General features: G+C 33.6%; 4 protein-coding genes across 10 annotated transcripts in view; 3 read left to right on the top strand and 1 right to left on the bottom strand.

Moving 5' to 3' along the window:
• Positions 1 to 19,766, top strand: part of LOC149909522 (S-formylglutathione hydrolase) — a 120,820-nt gene that overhangs the window by 64,841 nt on the left and 36,213 nt on the right. The window lies entirely within an intron of this gene.
• LOC149909529 (antichymotrypsin-2-like) lies at positions 2,585 to 10,929 on the top strand. 7 transcript variants are annotated; one of them, XM_090119547.1, is made up of 9 exons: positions 2,585 to 2,759; positions 3,217 to 3,311; positions 3,396 to 3,530; positions 3,798 to 4,004; positions 4,338 to 4,436; positions 4,694 to 4,834; positions 5,286 to 5,495; positions 6,915 to 7,059; positions 7,733 to 7,911. In XM_090119547.1, exons 2-9 carry the CDS (start codon positions 3,255 to 3,257, stop codon positions 7,894 to 7,896), a joined length of 1,158 nt encoding a protein of 385 aa, XP_089975673.1. In that variant the 5' UTR covers positions 2,585 to 2,759; positions 3,217 to 3,254; the 3' UTR covers positions 7,897 to 7,911. The 7 variants fall into 7 exon arrangements, with proteins under 7 accessions (XP_089975673.1, XP_089975668.1, XP_089975671.1 ...); XM_090119542.1 differs by lacking the exon at positions 7,733 to 7,911 and adding an exon at positions 10,248 to 10,929 and having other exon boundaries at positions 2,754 to 2,888; XM_090119545.1 differs by lacking the exon at positions 7,733 to 7,911 and adding an exon at positions 9,523 to 9,819 and having other exon boundaries at positions 2,754 to 2,888.
• Positions 11,838 to 19,668, top strand: LOC149909527 (serpin B12-like). Its single transcript, XM_090119539.1, has 7 exons — positions 11,838 to 12,629; positions 12,957 to 13,130; positions 13,465 to 13,677; positions 14,680 to 14,919; positions 18,226 to 18,429; positions 18,624 to 18,741; positions 19,534 to 19,668. The coding sequence occupies exons 1-7, from the start codon at positions 12,024 to 12,026 to the stop codon at positions 19,641 to 19,643; spliced, it is 1,665 nt and encodes a 554-aa protein (XP_089975665.1). The 5' UTR covers positions 11,838 to 12,023; the 3' UTR covers positions 19,644 to 19,668.
• On the bottom strand, positions 16,089 to 18,213 carry LOC149909528 (acetylcholine receptor subunit alpha-like). Its single transcript, XM_090119540.1, has one exon. The coding sequence runs from the start codon at positions 17,920 to 17,922 to the stop codon at positions 16,651 to 16,653; it is 1,272 nt and encodes a 423-aa protein (XP_089975666.1). The 5' UTR covers positions 17,923 to 18,213; the 3' UTR covers positions 16,089 to 16,650.

The raw sequence follows: 19,766 nt of genomic DNA, 5'->3' as shown, positions 1-19,766 counted from the left end.
TGAAAGCGAGGTACGCATGGATTGGCAGGAATCCTTGTGGGGCGGCAGCATGGATTGGGAGTTATTTTTGGCCCTGCTCCTGGGGTCGCACAGGGACATCCACATCCACAAGGTTTAGGTGGTCCTCTTGGAGGACAACATAAACTGTAATACCTACAGTAAATTCTTAAGTTTATTATTTTTCTTGAAAAAACCATATCTTGGTGTTATATTGTTGTGTCCATTAATTTTATGAATTATGTTAAAATTATGATTATTGTTGTATAGGTATATTATCTATACATGAATTTTAAAACGATTTTTTAAGGATTTTTTATGAATATTAGACTGAAATTTGGAATAATGGCGTTAAATTTGACAAATGCTATCACTTCTTTTATGTTTTTAAAAATGAGAAGAATAAAATAATATGTATCTAATTTTACACTTAAAATATGTCTATGGTGATTTTGTTATATTACGAGTCTTATTACGAGTATTGTTATTATTATACTACCTAATATAATACACAGTCAAAAGGTATCTACTTGTAAGTTGTAACTAGAAAAGAAACGATGCTACAAAACGGTCCGCGAAGCGCCAAATTATCCCTCGCTTTCTCATAATATTTAAATTGACCTTAGCGACCAATGCAATAAAAGAACAGGGTGCAGTCTGAGTAAGATTTTATTGTGTTCGAGTCCCTAATGTTGTAAATGAATTTTAGGAAATCGTTGGTTGGATTACAAAATATACGCTTCGGACCTTCGGTTAAAATACAAACAAAAAAAAAGGTCTGGAATCTGGATAATTTTGTAAATTATTAATAGCTTCTTACCGATATTCCAAGTACAAATCTTAGAAAATTAAGAAATAATTAGGTATCATCGTGTTTTATAAAGTAGGTAACTAACTATTTATTTAATACATCTAATCGTCATAGATGCCCGCAGCCCGCGAGCCCGCGAGATTGTCATCCGATGTAAATAATAAATTGCATACTTACAGTATGATAAAGTAGGTATTATTTTTCTGTACATTATCCAAATTATTCTATCGACTTGGAACCTTGATTGGTTAGATTCTTGTTAGATTATATTCAGTTTATTTCTAACTTGGCAAGTTAGGTGTGAAAGGGATAAAAAAACATAAAGGCGTCATTCAAGGTCATATTTTCTTGTTACAAGTTAATGTTCATAGTTCATACTGAAATCTCCAGTGTATTAGGGCGTATTCAGAAAGAAAGCCTGAAACTTATAAGCGCTTATCGGCGCTTGTCATGTTCATATATTTTCCTGCGCGGGTTACCAGCGCTGACAAGCGCCGATAAGCGCTTATAAGTTTCAAGCTTTCTTTCTGAATACGCCCTTAGATAATATATTATGCTTCTTGGCTAACGCTAATGCTACGGCCACAGTACCTTACCGTCTACCGGGCTGTTACGGCAATAATTATGGCATTAAATTACCGTCTAAATTACTGCATGAACTGGTGTGGTTACACTACAGTTTACCTAGATATGTCGGTAATTATTGGCATTTACCGCAGCAAAAAAATATTAGTTAATAATTAATATATAATATGGTTTCTGTAATAATTCATCAAGGATTCTTTCTTTTTAAAAAGGATTTTTTCTTTTTCAAATCATCTATTGTACTTGGAAATGATAAATTTTGTTTGATCCGACACCACGCATCATTGTGTACACTGCGATGTTTATAGTTCTTCTGTTGGGTATCCCCAAGATCCCAAAGAGAAGAATTCCAAGAATTCCTAAAATTTGCACCATCGAGGTCTTTTTCATTTGACCACTCCATGTCGGTCGATACGTGCGTCGCCGGTGAGCTCATATTGCACACTGGACAAACGGTAGTGTGGCCGCATACGCAATAATTACGGCGGTAATCTTCTTTGATGTGCGAAAGAATACCGCCGCCGGAGCTATTGCCTACCGCCATTTGTCATATTGATTGGCATTGTAGAATTATGGCCATAAGTCGTGGTTACACCTCTTCACCTAGGTGTTGTTAAAGTTGTGGCAATAATTATTGGCATATCACGAGTGTGGCCGTAGTATAAGAGCCAGCGCACACGAGCAACTTTGTCTCCGCAACTATTTTGTCGCCGCAACTATTTTGTCTCTTCACCCATGGGCTAGTATGAAAGTGCGCGCACGTAGCGACGTAACTCCCCATATGGGAGAGACAAAATAGTTGCGGAGACAAAGTTGCTCGTGCGCGCTAGCTCTTATAATACGGCGACATAAAGCGGTGACTATTCATTGATATATTATAATACCATTAATTGATACATATATATTGTAATGATGCGATGTTACAAGATTATTTAGGAAATGTTTAGGAATGATTCTGCGCCGTTTTGTGACGTCATAATTCAATTCAAACAAATTATTAATCTGAGCTTGAATCTGAGTAAACCACGAGTATAATAAGCAAACATTTGCCGCCATTTGCTACTATCAATTATGTATTCTGTGATGAAATGAAGTCAAAATAAATTTTAAAATGAAAGTGACACCTAGAGGCTAGAGGACACCTATGACATAGGCCGTCATAGTCCATTGACGTTTTTTTTCATGGCCTTTTACCACCTGGGAACTTCTTTCGCGGCGCGTACTTTCTGTTTATTTTGTAATTTGTTGTCATACATACGTAATTTCTTATTTCATTTAACTTATTACAATAATTAACAATACCTATATGTATGGATGAAAAACCATTTTAAACACTGTACATATATACATAAAGGCTAAAAGTAAGGTATGATAATAGTCATTAATCATTATTGATAACTTATTTACTAGAAACATTTGTTATTTACAGCTGTTATCACATATCAGTTAATAGCTGTTTCAAGTCGTTCGTCAATGCGGTTGCGCGGTGTTTTGTGTAATTATTTTTATTTCTTTATTCCATTACATTAAACAATTTTAACCATTATCAGACCCTGATATCCTACGGGTCTACTGTCTAGCGCTACTTAGGTTAGAATTGGGAATGATATCATCAGTGCGTCATTAGTTTTCGTTTTGCTTGGGTTGAATAAAAATATAGCGTCGCCGGTAATCGATATTTGTATTGTACATGGTTATTGTCGAGGTAGGCGGACGTTTCATCCGTTGGGGTTTATAATATAGTTATCGTGTTCTATTGTATTAGTTAAAAAAGCCGCATTCTAATAATAATTGATAATTGAGTGATTTTTGTTACATTTCAGTTTTAACAGTATTTTTAAAGCCAGTGATATCATCAATAATGGATTCCAAAGCGTTGTCCTCATCCATCGCCCAATTTTCTGCAAAGTTTTGTAATGTAAGTATGATACAAATAGTAAAAAAAAAACTGAGATTGAAAATTTTTTTTGGTAAGAGTATTATAAATAGTATTTATTTATAGGAATTGGAAAAGGGAAGCAGTGTAGTGGCTAGTCCACTATCTGCTGAATTTGTACTGGCACTGCTTGCTTTAGGAGCAAATGACCCTTCCCACGCAGAATTACTTCAATCACTTGGAATTCCTAGCGATGACGCTGTAAGTACTTATCTTATTTTATAGAAGAATTCATATATACTGTCCAGTTCCATGAATCTGAATAATGCTGAGAAATGTTATAATTGTTGTCTTATCTAAATTTAATTTTTATCACATTGATAAAATTATTTGCAATAATGGATAATTTAATTGAATTCTTATTTTATTATGTAGTTAAAACATTTTTATTTTATTCTTTAGTAATGATTTTAAAAAATTCAAAACTGTATTCATTTTTTATGTGACTGATTCATTTTATATTTTTAGATTCGCTCATCATTTTCTGGTCTGTCTACAAAACTGAAATCTATCAAAGGTGTTACTCTAAATGTAGCCAATAAAGTTTACATCCAAGAAGGAGGCTATGATTTAAATCCAGAGCTAAAAAATGATGCTGTTAAAGTATTTGATGCTGGACTTGATAAATTGAACTTCGCTGAAAGTTCTGCTGCATGCAGTGAGATAAATAAATGGGTATGTTTATTTTTAAATGTAAGAAAACATACAAAATGTACATCCACAAAATCTTGTATTTTTCGTAAATATTGCTAATAAGAAAAACCCACTAGTATTTATTTGGTACTTAATATTAGTCACCCTAACTTCAACAAGGTAAAACAATTATTATTTGCATGACCTCGTTTATTTGTACACCTCTAAGGTTGTTAAAAAACCTTTTAACAATTACAGGAAATTACTTTGTAAAAAAATGTTCAAGTATTGTTTTCACATTCTCATACACAAACTCTTACATATTGTCATGTTTTTTCTTTACTATATTAATAATCATTAATAAATATTATACAGGTGGAGGGCAAGACCAATAACCGCATCAAGGATCTATTAAAACCAGACAGCGTCAACAGTGATACTCGTCTTGTCCTTGTCAATGCATTGTTCTTTAAGGTGAGATTATTGTGCATTCATCTCAATTATTTAAACCATTTGTAGATATATTTTCATACTCTATATAGAAGAAATAATGTTGCATTGTTATTGATCTTTATTTGTGTATTGATTGTTGTTATTATGATCATGCACAATATAAGAGAATGTTTATATTGCAATGGTGATTTAAAAAATTAAGAAGATTTTTATTTCTTTTAGTACTTTTTTATAAATTGACCTGAAAATAGAATGCTTATTTTATTCTTTTTCATCAGGGAACATGGAGAAAGCAATTTGATGCGGCCAACACCATAGATCAGCCTTTCCATATTGATGAGTCAACCACTGTGGATGTTCCGATGATGTATTTGGAAGACAAGTTCATGTATGGTGAAAGCCCTGAGCTTGGAGTGCAGGTATTGAAATATTCTAAAAAAATAAACACGAATTTCTTGGATTACTGCCAACGCTAACATTTACTGATAATAATTTAAACGAAGCCCGCAAATAGAAGCATATGGGGCTGTGCTATTTCATTTTATCCAAACAAATAACATTGTTTTTACATTTGAGATATTACAAAGAAATGAGTGTTTCAAAATTAAAGTGAAAATTAATGTTATGAAGGTCAAATGTAAATACATGTTTCGCAAATGGATGAGTGTGGTGTTAAAATTGGAAAAACATACTTTTGTATGACAAATCCATTACTAAGGCAGATAAGGTGTCAAATCATTGTGTATCAGTCCCACATTCCTATTTGTTTTATGTTTAATTACCATGATAAGGATAAAAATACCTATTTATCAGTTCATTTGCAATTGTCATTCTTTTTTTTTTTCATTTAATTTAACTTTTTTTTTCTAGTTCCTTCGTATGGACTATGTAGGAAATGAAGCAAGCATGCTTATTGTATTGCCTAAGGAAATAAATGGCTTGGATGGTGTTTTAAAGAAATTGGCCGATGGTTTTGATCTCATGGGCGAGTTGGACAGAATGATGGAAACTAAAGTCCGTGTGAACATTCCCAAGTTTAAGATTGAATCTGAAATCAATCTTAATGAGCTTCTGCCTAAGGTAAGTTTCATAAATTCGTAATGAGGTTGCAATTGTATTTTTAATGAATTGAATATTATATTAATTTGTAGAAACTTTAAAATTACAACATATGTTTTTGAAGTAAAACTTCCAAAGGCGCGTTGAGAGTAAAATTTCAAGGTCGCGTCATGGCAATACCATCACGTCATGGAGTAAGGCGACGATTTTGGCATGTTTGAATCTTGACAAAGAAGTTTCACTTCTGACACGTGTGCTCGGCACACACGCTCTTTTTAAATTATGCAAAATTAGCTTTTGAACCACACTGAGATATAATAAAGCTTCATCAAAATCAATAGCCTATTTTAAAATAAAAGACCCCACATTAACTTCGATTTTATTAATTAAAAGAGGTAACATATTCCAAGAAACATACTGAAATTTAACATCATATAAAAATCAATAACTTTCCTGAAAAATGACCAGAATAGCGTGATAGCTTATCAATGTTATCAAGTGGTCTGCACTGATTACACAAATTCTTTAATACATATTGGTATTTACCAAGTATTTGAAATGTGTTTACATATAATGATGAATTCTTCGAAAATAGCTTTGAGTCATTACTTTTGGTATTTACACCCGGCCGGATAATTAGGTTTTATTTTAGCTTATTTAAATATGTAATTATAAATTATAATAATTGATGCCTAGAAATAACTACATATATCTGAATACGAAGTAGGTACTATATACATATTTAAATGTTTACATTGATTTTACACATTTGATAATATGTAATTCGATAGATTAATCTGGCATGTTGATTTCCATTAAAAAAACTGAAGGATCGATGATTATGTACCAGTTTCCGTTTTTAACAGACTTCATTCAATAACAATAATTCTCTGACGTATTATATTTAATGTGAATGTTGGGCTAGATATGGATAATGGAATAGTTTTTAAACTGATATGTAACTGATACTTGTAATAATAAACATGAAACTACATAATTATATACTTTGATATGTACCACACAAAGATTTCAAAGATTTAAAAAATTACCCGAAATTCGCAACCTTTCAAATTTAAACTTACCTACATTTAAATTTAAATTATTAACCAAAAATTTGACCCGCACATATGCCCGTAATAATTACTATAGATATGTAATAGTTGCTAAAGATAAGTAATAGTTATTTTACGGAACCCGTAAAATAGTATTGTAATCCAAACAAAATACGCTATCGATTGTAATTTGTAGATACAGATTTTCGGCAATTGGATATTTGTCGTTTTATTTTTTTTAATTTATTATGGCCATTTTACTCATTAGGTTAAGTACTTTCGATATCAATTGAAAGTTTTTTGATATCTGCAATATTTACGGAATAATCGCTTGTGCACACGTAACGATTACATAATATACTCTAGTGACGATCAACTATAATTTCAGCTCGGAATTTCATCTATTTTCGACAGCGGTAACTCGGGTATTAACAAATTATTGGACAACGGTGAACTCTTGTATGTATCGACTGCTGTTCAAAAGGCATTCATTGAAGTCAATGAGGAAGGTGCTGAAGCCGCAGCCGCTACAGGTATGTGTTTAAAAATATGGTTGTTTTTATATTATTTTGGTGTACATGTTATCTTTCCATTAGAATCATAGTAGTAGACAAAGAAACCTAATTAGTTGCGTAGTTAAAAAACTAGTCCATGTCAAAAAACTATTAGAAACAGATTACCCTTAAACGTTTTTAGATTTTTTATTATTTTTGTAAATTACGACTAAGCATGTTATGCGGGAAATGTTGTTATAATTTCACTTATATTGGCTGTTATTAAATTAATATTGTGTCAAAATTGCATGAATAACCTATAAACAAGCATTTCTTATCATCTTTCACCCAACTAATTTTCTGGATATGTGACTTTAGAAAACAGGTTGTATGCTAAAGATAAAAATAAGAGTGACTAACCCTTATAAAATTTGCACATACTTTTACTCTGTGATCTCCTCACTCCATCACTGTAGCAATTAGGTTTCAATTTTCTCCGTCCAAAATAAATTTAGACAAAATTCAAAATTATACATGATAGTTATAGTTCGTGTGAATAATATTAAATTACGCTATCAATCTGGATAATTTAGGTTTTAATTGGGAATATGTCTAGCGAATAAGTCGCGCATTGTATGTGCTTGGTGGCTCGGTGTGAGTGGTGTGTACACGGTAGATATCTAAATGTGGGTTGTGTGCGTGCGGTGTCCAGCGGGCGCGGTCCGCACGCGGCGCATGGTGCAAGAGCCGCCCGTAGAGTTCGCGGTCTCGCGGCGCGCGCTGTGGTGCGTGCTCGTGCGGCGCCACGTGGCGCTGGTCGCGAGCTTCGCGCCCGGCCGCGCTCACACCGCGCGCGCGCCGCGCACCGAGCTGTAGCGCTTGTGCCGTGCTCCACAGGCATGGTGATGATGATGCGGTGTGCACCGATGCCGCCGATGGAATTCCGCGCCGACCGACCCTTCCTCTACGCGCTCTTGGACGCCGCTAGGACGACGCTCTTCATCGGACACTACCGCGCCAAGTGATGCGGATCACATTCAACGTTTAATATACATACTTATACATTTAAAACATTCATATACTAGTATGCCTATATGTTCAATATTAATAATACGCATAAAGTAATATACGCCATGTTAACCTTATTATTAAGAAATTTTGGTAGCCATAAACAAAAAAAAAAACAATTTTTGCCTGTTTTATGTAAGAATCGTAATACTGTAATTTTCTTTAGTTTTAATTGCAACTACCATTATTAAAAGATAAAAATTATACCTATGTTAGTGTTTTCTTCAAATTATTTAGATGTTTGTTTTCCATTTAAGTTATATGTTTTACATTTTTCATCCTAAAAGCACAATTTTTTCGTAATTAATTTCACATGCCATTTCAACACCTCTTCTCCTCTACGCTTGTAAGGTGGTTTCTTTGACTACGAAAAACGACACACCATTTTCACACCTGCAAGTCAAATCCTTTTATCTGAATTCTTAAAAAATAAAGGGTGTTTACTGTATTGTTGTTTACAGCGTTAGTAGCGGTTGCTTATTGCGCTATGATATCGCCGAATCCTGTGGAAACCTTCACCGCAGACCGACCGTTCTTAGCAATCATTCAAACGGACAATGTGTTTTATTTCACTGCCACTATTCGCTCTTTCTAATCACTTTCATCATCATTTTTTTTACGAATTTACTTGTTAAATGTTTTTTCAATAATCAATAATATTTTATCAAATATAATATTATGTACATGAATATTCAATCACGCTTTTGTAATGTTTAAACGGAAACTACGAATCTTGTTCAATTATGTTTTTGTATCCATGATAGAGCGAAGGTTCTTGTCTGTGATACTTGTCAATGGCATGATATTCTTTTTGGTTACGCATCACAGAAAGTGAGGACAATATTATGTCAGTTCATTATAAGTCGAATATTTTATGGTTTAAAAATGTGCATTTATAAACATTTACTGCTATAATAACATATTAACAATATAATATTATACATAATTAAAAAATAAAAAACGTTATTGTTTTAATAGGTATTAAGTTTGCTTATATTTTAAGCTGTTAATGTTAAAAAGTTCCCAGTATTGTATTTTTAAACAGAAATTTATTTAAAATCTAAATTATATATCATTTGTTATTAGATATGTTGGTTTCACTTTCATACCTATTTCATAGTAACACAAGTCACAACTTAGGTTACCATTAACATGCACAAATAATTGCAATAAATTCGGTGTCTTTGTAAAATTTGCTTAAATGGAAAGTAGATTTTTATGTTTATTTTCTTATAGTAATACAAAAAATTGCCGCTTCCAGCATCAAATTTATAAATAATATTAACGATTTCGGGCATGTTATAGAAATGCTGTTCAAATATGTAACTATAGAATTTAAATTTTATATTGATTTTCTTTTTATATTTTTCGTTTAATTTTTTTTTTAAGTATTCATGTCGCCATTATAATATCATGGATCTATGACATTTCCAGCGTTCTGCATGGTGGTAGAATCTATAGATGATTTCTTAGCTGGAGGAATAATTTTCACGGCCAACCATCCGTTCTTGTGTGCGATTATTATTGATCGCGTAATCTTCTTCACTGCTATGCATCGCGGAAAATGAAGCAATATTCATAATGTATAATACATACATAAACATAAATATTAATCGAGATTAATTTATGCCACAGAGAATACAAAAGCCTTAAGCAGTAAGCTATATGAAACTAGACTGCCTATGAGATTTTGAGATTTAAATTTACTTCCTAAAATACGCGCCTTAACTCTCACAATTTAGTAGCACAAAAAATAAAACTTCTATAATAGAGAGAATAGATGCTATTTATTTTCATTTTATGTATTGTTCAGTCAATTTGTTTGCAAACTTGCTTTTTTGTCCTTATCATCAATTATGCAATGTTATATTACCTACGCCTGGCACGATCTTCACAAAAATGTGTTTATGTACGTCGCTTTTGTTATGTCTCTATATGATGTTATATGTAAGCTTTGTGTTACTGTAAATTGATTTCTTGAATGTTACCAAGTACAAATTGTTAGTAATGCAACATTTAATCTTAGTTTATTTTATTATTAACGTCACATTTAAAATGTTCAAAAGCAAATGTAATTAATTGAAAAATTACTAATTATATGTATTGCGCAAATGTCGTCACCGCAAAATTAAACATGATGGCTCTATTTGCATTTACAGTTATGTCAATCGCTATGTGTTCAGCGATTATCGGTGAACCTGAAGAAATTTTCTTCACTGCAGACCGACCATTCTTGGCTGTGATTCTTGTCGATGATGCTATCTACTTTACCGCAACCCATCGCGGAAAGTGAAGCCATACTTTGTTTACTGCCGATGAAAACATTGGCTTACTACTATAGTAGAAGCTACACATACGAAAACGCGTCACCTAACTTTTGTATTCAGCTATCTACGTAATGCTATGTAATTCAATCTTATTGTAAACCAATAAGGTAACAATTTCATTACATTATAGAAAATGACTTTATTATTTACTTACTTTTATTACTCATACTGTAGTAGTAACTCAATGTTTGAAAAAACTTATGCGGTTTTTAATGTGCATTTATAAATGTTTCTTGGTTTGTAATTTCTTGATAAATTTCTTGTCACGTCTGTCGCTGCTCTCAATTCGAACATTAGCGTGACTTACAAAACCGTCCCAATTGTAAAGTGCTTATAATGACAATATTAAAGGAAATTATTATATTTACTATTAAGTTACTTAACTACTTATAATTTAAGATGAACTTTATGTATTTTACAAATGTTTTCATTATTATACAGTTTTAAAAAGTATTATTTTTGTATGTTAGAAGATATATATAATTATATAAAATAAATTATTTATTAAAAGATATTGAGTTTTATTTCAATGCTATATTCATCGTTATACCTACTTAATACATATCTATTGTAAAGCTGAAGAGTTTTTTTGTTTGTTCGATGTGCAAAATTCTTTCGGTGTTAGATAGCCCATTTATCGAGGAAGGCTATTATATATCATAATTCATAACGCTAAGACCAACAGGCGAAGCACAGCTAGTCAGTAATAAATTGGCTCTTTTTAATTTAATTTAAAAATGAACTTGATGCCATGCATGAAATGAAATTATGTACCTACTAGTAAATACTTAGTAGATATAAGTAGGTACTTTGTTTCATAGATGTGTTACATGTAAATATGCAATTCATTAGTAGAAGTAAGTAGGTTTTCTTGACATCATTATTATTCATTATTGTCATTTATTTAACAATACAGACTAAAAGTGGAATTAGGAAAATAATAAACTAGAATAGAATAAAAGAAAATAAAAGCAGAATTTCATAAAATATAATTTGGGCATATTAATATTTGCAGTTGCTGGTTTGGTGGCCTTATCTTTAGACTATTCAGAAGAATTAAAAGCGGATCATCCATTCTTAGCTATAATTTTTGTTAAAAAAACGACATTTGTCTGGAGTATAAATAAAAAACCAACCTATGAATATTCTCACAATAAGCTTCATATCAAACGAGAACGTTGTATCTGCCTTTGTTAAGTCTTAATTAATCAGAATGGAAAATTGAAGGTAAAATTATAGTATGGTCATTTAATTTATTAATAACTAATTAGCCATGGCACATTAATTAGTAGTTCATGAGTATCGCGCGAAATTAAGGAGCCACTTAATATTGCGGAACCAAGTATATTTTCTACAGATGTGCATGGAAAATGTAACAGTTTGATAAGAGCTCGCGACTTGCGTCGTGGTGCACGTAATTTTAATACACAGACAAGTTACTCTGCCTTTCGTTGACCACTTTTCCCAACCTTAAATAATAAACAATCAGTGCGTGGATTAATATTTAAAAATTGCTTAAGACTTCTATGTAATAAAAATTCAATAATATGTTCGACAAGCGAAACAAATGAATTGTTACAAATAGTCATTGATTGATTCCAAGCAAGCATGACTCGTAAAGCTTCGTTAGTAGTTATTACAAATTTGCTGATTCAACTGTGTGTGTTATCTTTAGAGTTGATACCAAATTATCAGGTGCGAATCCCAGGATATACTTTTCCAGGTTTAGTAACGCCTTTGAGTGCACACGGTCAAAATGGACCTAAACTTTGCTTCTCTAATAATATGTGGAATAGTTGTGAAAATAACTATCACACTTTACCTGTAGCTAAACACAAACTTAACGTGGGGTTCCAAAATTCCCGTCGCAGTTTTGAATCTCCTATAAAAAACCGTATTAAATCAACGGAAGAGAAAATACATCAAAGAGTAGCGAATGATGTTAATGGATTTCTGGGTCACCCTTTAAAAACAGGAAATGAAAATATTAATCGACTTTTACAAGAGAAACATGTAAATAAAGGGTTATATAGTGAACTCCGTTCAAAAAATGTTACACCACCTTATGATAATATGTTTAATAATAATAATATGAAGACTGGGAATGCGTCAACCTTGGCGTACCGGACTAGGAGTGGGCATCCCTCAAGAAAAGTTTACGTTCTAACAAAGTTTATTCATGCTTTGGATCATCTTCAACGAACGTTTTATGGCGTAAGTTTAAAAGTATCGAACCGGTACCTACCGATAAATTTCAACTTACTTAACTATTGCTATTGAAAATTTTATCATTTACCTATCCAAAAAAAATTGATTTTTAATAATAGTTAGTTGGCCAATAACTGACATATCTCAGAATGCTATGAATTATTATAATTGAAACTTATATAAAATATAAATATAACTATTTCTTAGAACATTTAAAAAATTGTGTGTTTCATGCTTGTCGCGGTTGAGTTATCGACCATATAATTTTGACCTATATTTTATAAATAACAAAAGTAGGATTAATTATTATACTATATACTTAAAATATTTTAGACGACATATGCAACACTTTCGTCAATAAGCCCGCCAGAGCGCAAATTAAACGGGATCAGTTTCATGGTATCCAGTTTATTTCTCCAGATAGCATTGATAGCGCTGTCTACAGAAGTTGACCCTGCTACAAGAGCAGAAATTGATAAATGTACTGGATTTATTGCCACCGAACAGGTAGGTATCAAAACTAACAACAGATAAATGTATCTGGAGTTTATAATGTAATCTATACTACACAATATAAAAGCTTATGAGTTTGTTTGTTTGAACGCGCTAATCTCATGAAGTAGGTACTAGACCGATTTGAAAAATAGCCCATTTATCGAGGAAGGCTATAGGCTATTCCTGAGATTCAGTAGTACATATTCATTTCTAAATTTTAGAAAAGATGCCTATAAATATATAATAATATCTATAAAATCTATTCAGTTTCTACGTACTTTTTATACTTAATATTTTCTACGAACCCGACTTGTTTTTTTTTTCAACTAATAGAACTTAATTGTAGGAAAAGGTAGAGATCCTAAACGATGTATTATCCTGGCTTCCTGTATCAGACGGTGATCTTAAGTTCCGCTACGCTACGAGATTAGTTCTGAAAAGTGATCTTAAAGTAAGCAGAAGATTCCTCGAAGGAGCTGCGTCTGCGCTGAGAATGAATATAAGTTATTTGAATAATAATGACACAGCTGAGCTTCTTACCCAGAAACTTAATCATATGGTAAATATCGTACATTTCTTTATGTACTTAGTAGAAATTGGAAAGTTATAACTAATATAATCTAGTTAATAATTAATATATATTATATTTTTTTATTCTAGTTATATATTATATTTTGTTAATAGAGGTTTCTTTCATAACTACATTAGGCAAGAAAATCAGTAAAATAAAATATTTGTGTAAGTGTAGGAACAAGAACTTATACTTACTGAGAACAGTGCACCTACGTGTGTTAAAGATATTTTATCTATAGGTACTAATATAATAATACAAAGTTGTAGAGTTTGTTTGTTTGAACGCGCTAATCTCAGGAACTGTTGGTCCGATTTGAAAAGTTCTTTCCGTGTTATGCTGGCCATACACCATACTTCCTATCGTCCATTCGGCATGACGCTACCGATTGGATCAGTTAGAACTGACCATGTGTGGGAGTGGATTGGCATTATGGTATGGCACACATGGTCAGTTCTAACTGATCCAATCGGTAGCGTCATGCCGAATGGACGATAGGAAGTATGGTGTATGGCCAGCATTAGATAGCCCATTTATCGAGGAAGGCTATACATTATACAATCATCACGCTAAGAACAACATGAGCAGAGCAACACGGGTAAAACCGCAGGGCACAGTAATACATACATATAAAGTTTTTAATAAGTTTATCTAAAGATGTTGTGCCAATTATCAATATATCGTTCAGTGTAGGTATGAGCTCAAAAAAATGATCCGTTTGGATCCGATAATCCAATACTTACTAATTTCAAAACCCATTTTCCCCGAAGCTACGGGATGCACCATTTTGTAATTAACATGATATACTGCTAAAGTCCTCCTGATAAGATAAATATGTAAATAAATCCCGTTGAATAGTATCCCAGGTATAATAGAACCTAACTATTATGTATTTTAAAAATAGAGATCAATAATTATTGTTGTGCTATGTTTGGATTTTTAAGGGAATATTCAAAAGGTTGCGCTATGTTTTCCATATTAAATGTATAGGTAGAATGGGATTCCGGTGGTTCCATGCGCGACACATTCGACGAAGACGAGTTATCACAAGGCTTGTGCGGGGTGCTGCTATCCACGCTGTACGTGCGCGCGCGCTGGCGGGCTCCGCCCACTCTGCTCAACGGCACCGTGCGCTTCCGAGACACGGACACCGCGCCGTATCGGACCACGCACATGATACGGATCAATGACGTCATGCGATATGTTGACCTGCGCGAGTGGGATGCGGAGGTGAGTGCGTGGTCTGGTTTACAGCTGGCGTCGTGTCTGTTTTATATTGTTACGATGAATGTATGATATATTGTGTAATAATACCGATTCTCGTAATATAGACTTTTGATGTACCTACTTGTATATATGTTTCATCGCAATATGGGTGGTAGAACGTAGCACGTAATCTCACCTACGGCCTACGGGGCCGTAGCTCGTAGGTGAGATTTTAATATATATTAATTGTAATAAAAAATAAATGTTCATTCCATTTATATGGACGAACAATGGACATAATAATTGATAGGCCTTAGGATATATTATAATCACTTCTAACTAGGAGGTTTATTGAGATATAAAAAGTATAAGTAGGTTAATATAAATATAATTCAATAAGTACCTATATTATTAATATTTTAATCTTTCTGTGCTATAAAATACCGTTTAATTCTTGTTCGTTACACACACATTTCACGAATGTACAATGTACAATTGTACATACTTACGTCAATCATCTTACGTACGCAAAACGTAGCTATAGATAACTAGGTATATAAAATAATTCTTCGGCACGAACAATATACCTACGTACATACTAATTATGAAACTTGTTCGATTTGATTTACCAAAACTTATTGACCTTTTAATTATTGTCATATTAATGATTAATTATTATTATTGTCTAAAATAACTAAATCTTATAATGCTAGGGAACATTTTATTACACTGCACACTCACATATAAACCAAAATAAGTGGAGATTCAGGCATTCAAAAAATGTCACATAAAAATATCAAATATGTAGACCGGGAGATACTGACACAAAATTTCGAGTCATTTGTAACAAGGATGGCGGTTCTACAGGGGTCTTAGTACGCAATGACAAAAAAAAAATGATGGTGTGAACGCTGGTACCGGTGTCTTAGTCGCGTGGGCGTTTGTTGAACTCGTCGGAAAAATAGCGAAAGTCAAACGATTTGTAACACAAAAATTTTAGAATTTACCGATAGCCCATAAAAAAGTAGTAGGCGGTAGTGTCATGCCATACTTTTCCGGTGTGACTTACAGCCCGCCATACCGACGCGAATGTGTTGATTTAAATAAAACAATCATTCAACCATTTGTACCAGGCTAACTTTTGCACAGGTAACTATCGTCGTGCAGCCATTTACGAAAATCGCCATGCCATACTTTTCGGACGATTCCAAATGGTCGCCATACCGCCGAAAATCTGCAAAAAATTTTTATTTCGCCAAACTTTTTGTACCAGTATTGCATTTGGATTTTTGGAGAGTATTTGATAAAATGTGACCATTATTATATTTGCCATACTTCTAGTAGGGGGAAAAAGTGCTGTTATACTTGAAAACTTAATTTATTATTAATTTATATAAGTGAGGATTTCCAACACTTAGATCTTTGAAATTTTGTATTTATATTTGTTGATCCTCAAACTTACAGGAAAAATAAGTGCCATACTGTTACAAATCGTTTGACTTTCGCTATTTTCCGACGAGTTCGACTAACGCCCACGCGACTAAGCCGCCGGTACCAGCGTTCACGCCATCGTTTTTCTTTTTGTCATTGCGTACTAAGACCCCTGTAGAACCGCCATCCTGTTACAAATGACTCGAAATTTTGTGTCAGTATCTCCCGGTCTAATGTATGACTAAATATGAATTGCAAGATTGAATAAAACTATTTTTTTTTTCGACATACTTTTGATCTGGTATTTATTTAACGTAATATCTTTCAATCATCTTTTGGAATGTAGACACAAACTAGTATAAAATAGACGATAAAAGTTACAATAAATACAAAACTATTCAGAATGTTAGCAAATTGTAGCCAGTCGGCAGGAATGCGAGATCTTTCATCAATATTAGCATCACTTACGTTTTCTTCAGTCAGGATTTTTATATCGTTCGATTCACTTGGATCGAATTCTGTAAAAACAACATACTTCCCCGGGCCACTATTGACCAACCGATTCAGCGATACGATCCACGTAGGAGCTGGCACAACACGTTTTCTTAAGGACATTAAAATTAACGTTACAAATATTGATGATAAAGTAACTAACATAGAATCACGAACAAATAATAAAATAATCGGCGTATCCGAACTGTGCTTCGGAATATCGTATCCTATTTCTGTAAGAAACATGAAATGTCCAAAAAGACTAAAACATATTAGAAATAGTCGCGTGTAATCCTTAATGTCTAGGAACTGAGAAATAAGGGTGAGAAGAACGATTACCATAGAAGGAATGATCACGATCGCTGCAGGTCCACCGGCTTCTCTCTTCATCATAAATGTGTATTTCAACATTGGATAAGAACTATTTGGGCAGCATGTATAGACGCCTGGCAGAAATTCATTAGTAACGTTAAGAAGCTTCCAACCAGGGCCGTCTTGATAATCATCCAGTACTATCGGACGCGTCCTGTAAAATGTAAAGTTCACTTGTTGACCGGTGTGCATCCAAGAGCCAAAGTAAAAGCTGCAGTTTTGTATATCGTAGGGCCAACTGCGGAGAGAGGTGCGGCATATTCCTGAGTGCACCATGTGCGGCACACACGTAACTGTCCCGTCGCTGTCCAATAGACATGTAGTGTAAATTGAATCCGATTGATATAATGAAGCGTCTGCGTTAAAGAGTGCCATGCGGGGCGTCCAAATTTCATGACTTTCCACCTGGATCTCCTTTATGTCACCATAGTCGGAGGGCGTCCAGGTCAAAAATTCGTCTTTCCAAGACATAGCCACCCAACTATGAACATTGAACGTTTCTTCTAATTCGTCAAAACTGATGTATTTCAATGCAAAACGGACTTTTACAGTAACAGTACTTTTGTGATCTTTCACTGGACGGTAGTTACTGTTATAGGCACACAGTACATCTTGATGTAATTTTGCCTCATCGTGGAGTTCCGGGGTACGATTGGGGTCACATTCGGCTACAACTAAACGAGGCGGATAGGACACCAACAAGATGACCAACAATGCACTGTATGTTGCCATTGTCTCTAACTAATTGAATATAAAATTGAAGCACGTTTCAATATGTATCGTTAGATATTTGATACAACAACCGCCCCCTTAGATAAATCGATATTTAATATGTATTTTTTGATAAAATTAGTTCTATGAATGACATGTAGTTAAAACACAGTTCACTAAGTTTAATATTGTGTACTTATATGTATGTATATGTATAAACCCTTATTTCAGTACATACTCTAAAATAAAATATTTTTTAATGTATGCCATAATTGTTTCAGTATTGGCTATCTCTGATGTACATATTCAAATAATTGTTTCCAGGCATTAGAAATAAATTATGCGACGCCCGGGCTCACATTTTTCTTGGTGGTCCCTCGAGGCCGTTCCCTACGCAACGTGGCAGCTCACATGTCGGTCACCAGCGTTAAAAGTATTTCAGATCGGATGAAGACGTTGCGGGTAGCAGCTACGTTGCCACTTTACACGCTCCGTATGACATTGCTTCTACCCTCCAAACTCCAAGCAGTAGGTATTGTTACAAAGGAACCGCGGCTCACAGACACATTTTTACTTTTGATAAAATATCAATTAGCAAACAGGATAAAGTGGAACTGGTTGTTGTAAAAATGAACTGACGAGTTTTTTATGTGAATAAAATATAAGATTATCTCAAATACAGGTTTTCAATTAAATGTAAATATTATCTTATTATATTTTAGATGGGTATAAATCGCCTCATAGATGCTAACAATACCTGTGATAGTTTGAGGCTTTCTCATGCAGTTCAACGCATCATGTTCTGGGCTGAAGCGGGTCGATACGCATTTAAGGATGACGGTAATTATCGGGGCTTCTTGTGGTGTATGGGGGCTCTGTGCAGTGCCGGTTTAAGGGCCACTGACACCCCGGGCGAAAATATATATTGCATCGCCCCCTCTCGCCGGCACTGGCTCTGTGTAAGGTTGCATTTGAAAGAATATTTATTAAAATGTGTATCGTTATTCGTTACTAATATTCTTATTGCAAAAGTGTGTTTGTTTCTTTGTCTCTGGCGTAATAACGGAGCGAGTCTATGAAATGATTTTTGAATGAGGATAGTCGGAGGGTAGACCACTGTCTATGACAAATGCTACTTTTCACCTCGGTGAAATTTCTCATTCATGCGAAGCCACGGGCAGAAAGCCAATATATTAGGACCATAATTTGTAACTGATTGATGTACCTACGATCATTTTAATGTGTATTTACGGTACTTATATTTTTTCATAAAATAATAAAGACAATAAATGGTAATATAATTATCTGTTAACTTTGCTTTAAGGTGAGGATAATATTGGTATTAGAGATAGAATAGTGAAGACATACAACTGTCTGTAAGCGGATACGCATATCGCAAATATCTGTCATGTTCTATTGCTAGTTTCCTGTCCACGCTAATTTCGTAGAGTGGAGATGACATCTTTTAACCATAGTACAATAAAATAGATTGCTCCTCTGCTCTAGAAATAACACATTTATCATTTTATGGTATCAAGTAACGCATATTAATGAAACTGTTGGTCCTTATGATGCAGTAATAGAAATTGATTATAACTTAAATGATAAATCTAAATAATATTATATTTGCAGGCATTGAATGGGACGAAACTCCGGATCTTAGGATAATTGTCGACCGACCGTATTTGTTCTTCGTCCGATGGTTTAACATAACAATATTAAATGGAAACTTTGTTCTATGACTTGGGCACATAATGTAATAAAGTTATCAGAACTAAGTTTAATGTATTTTTTTATCAACCTTACAAACCTTAATATTATGCTGAACACACTTTTTACAATTAGGTATATATGTACATTTTCAT

This window comes from Colias eurytheme, chromosome 3 (assembly GCF_061535395.1).
Source record: "Colias eurytheme isolate Ceu_HAF_F1 chromosome 3, ilColEury1 Martin Lab GWU primary, whole genome shotgun sequence".
Lineage (NCBI taxonomy): Eukaryota > Metazoa > Arthropoda > Insecta > Lepidoptera > Pieridae > Colias > Colias eurytheme.
The sequence above is the reverse complement of the archived record's forward strand: the minus strand, read 5'-3'. Positions and strand labels throughout refer to the sequence as shown.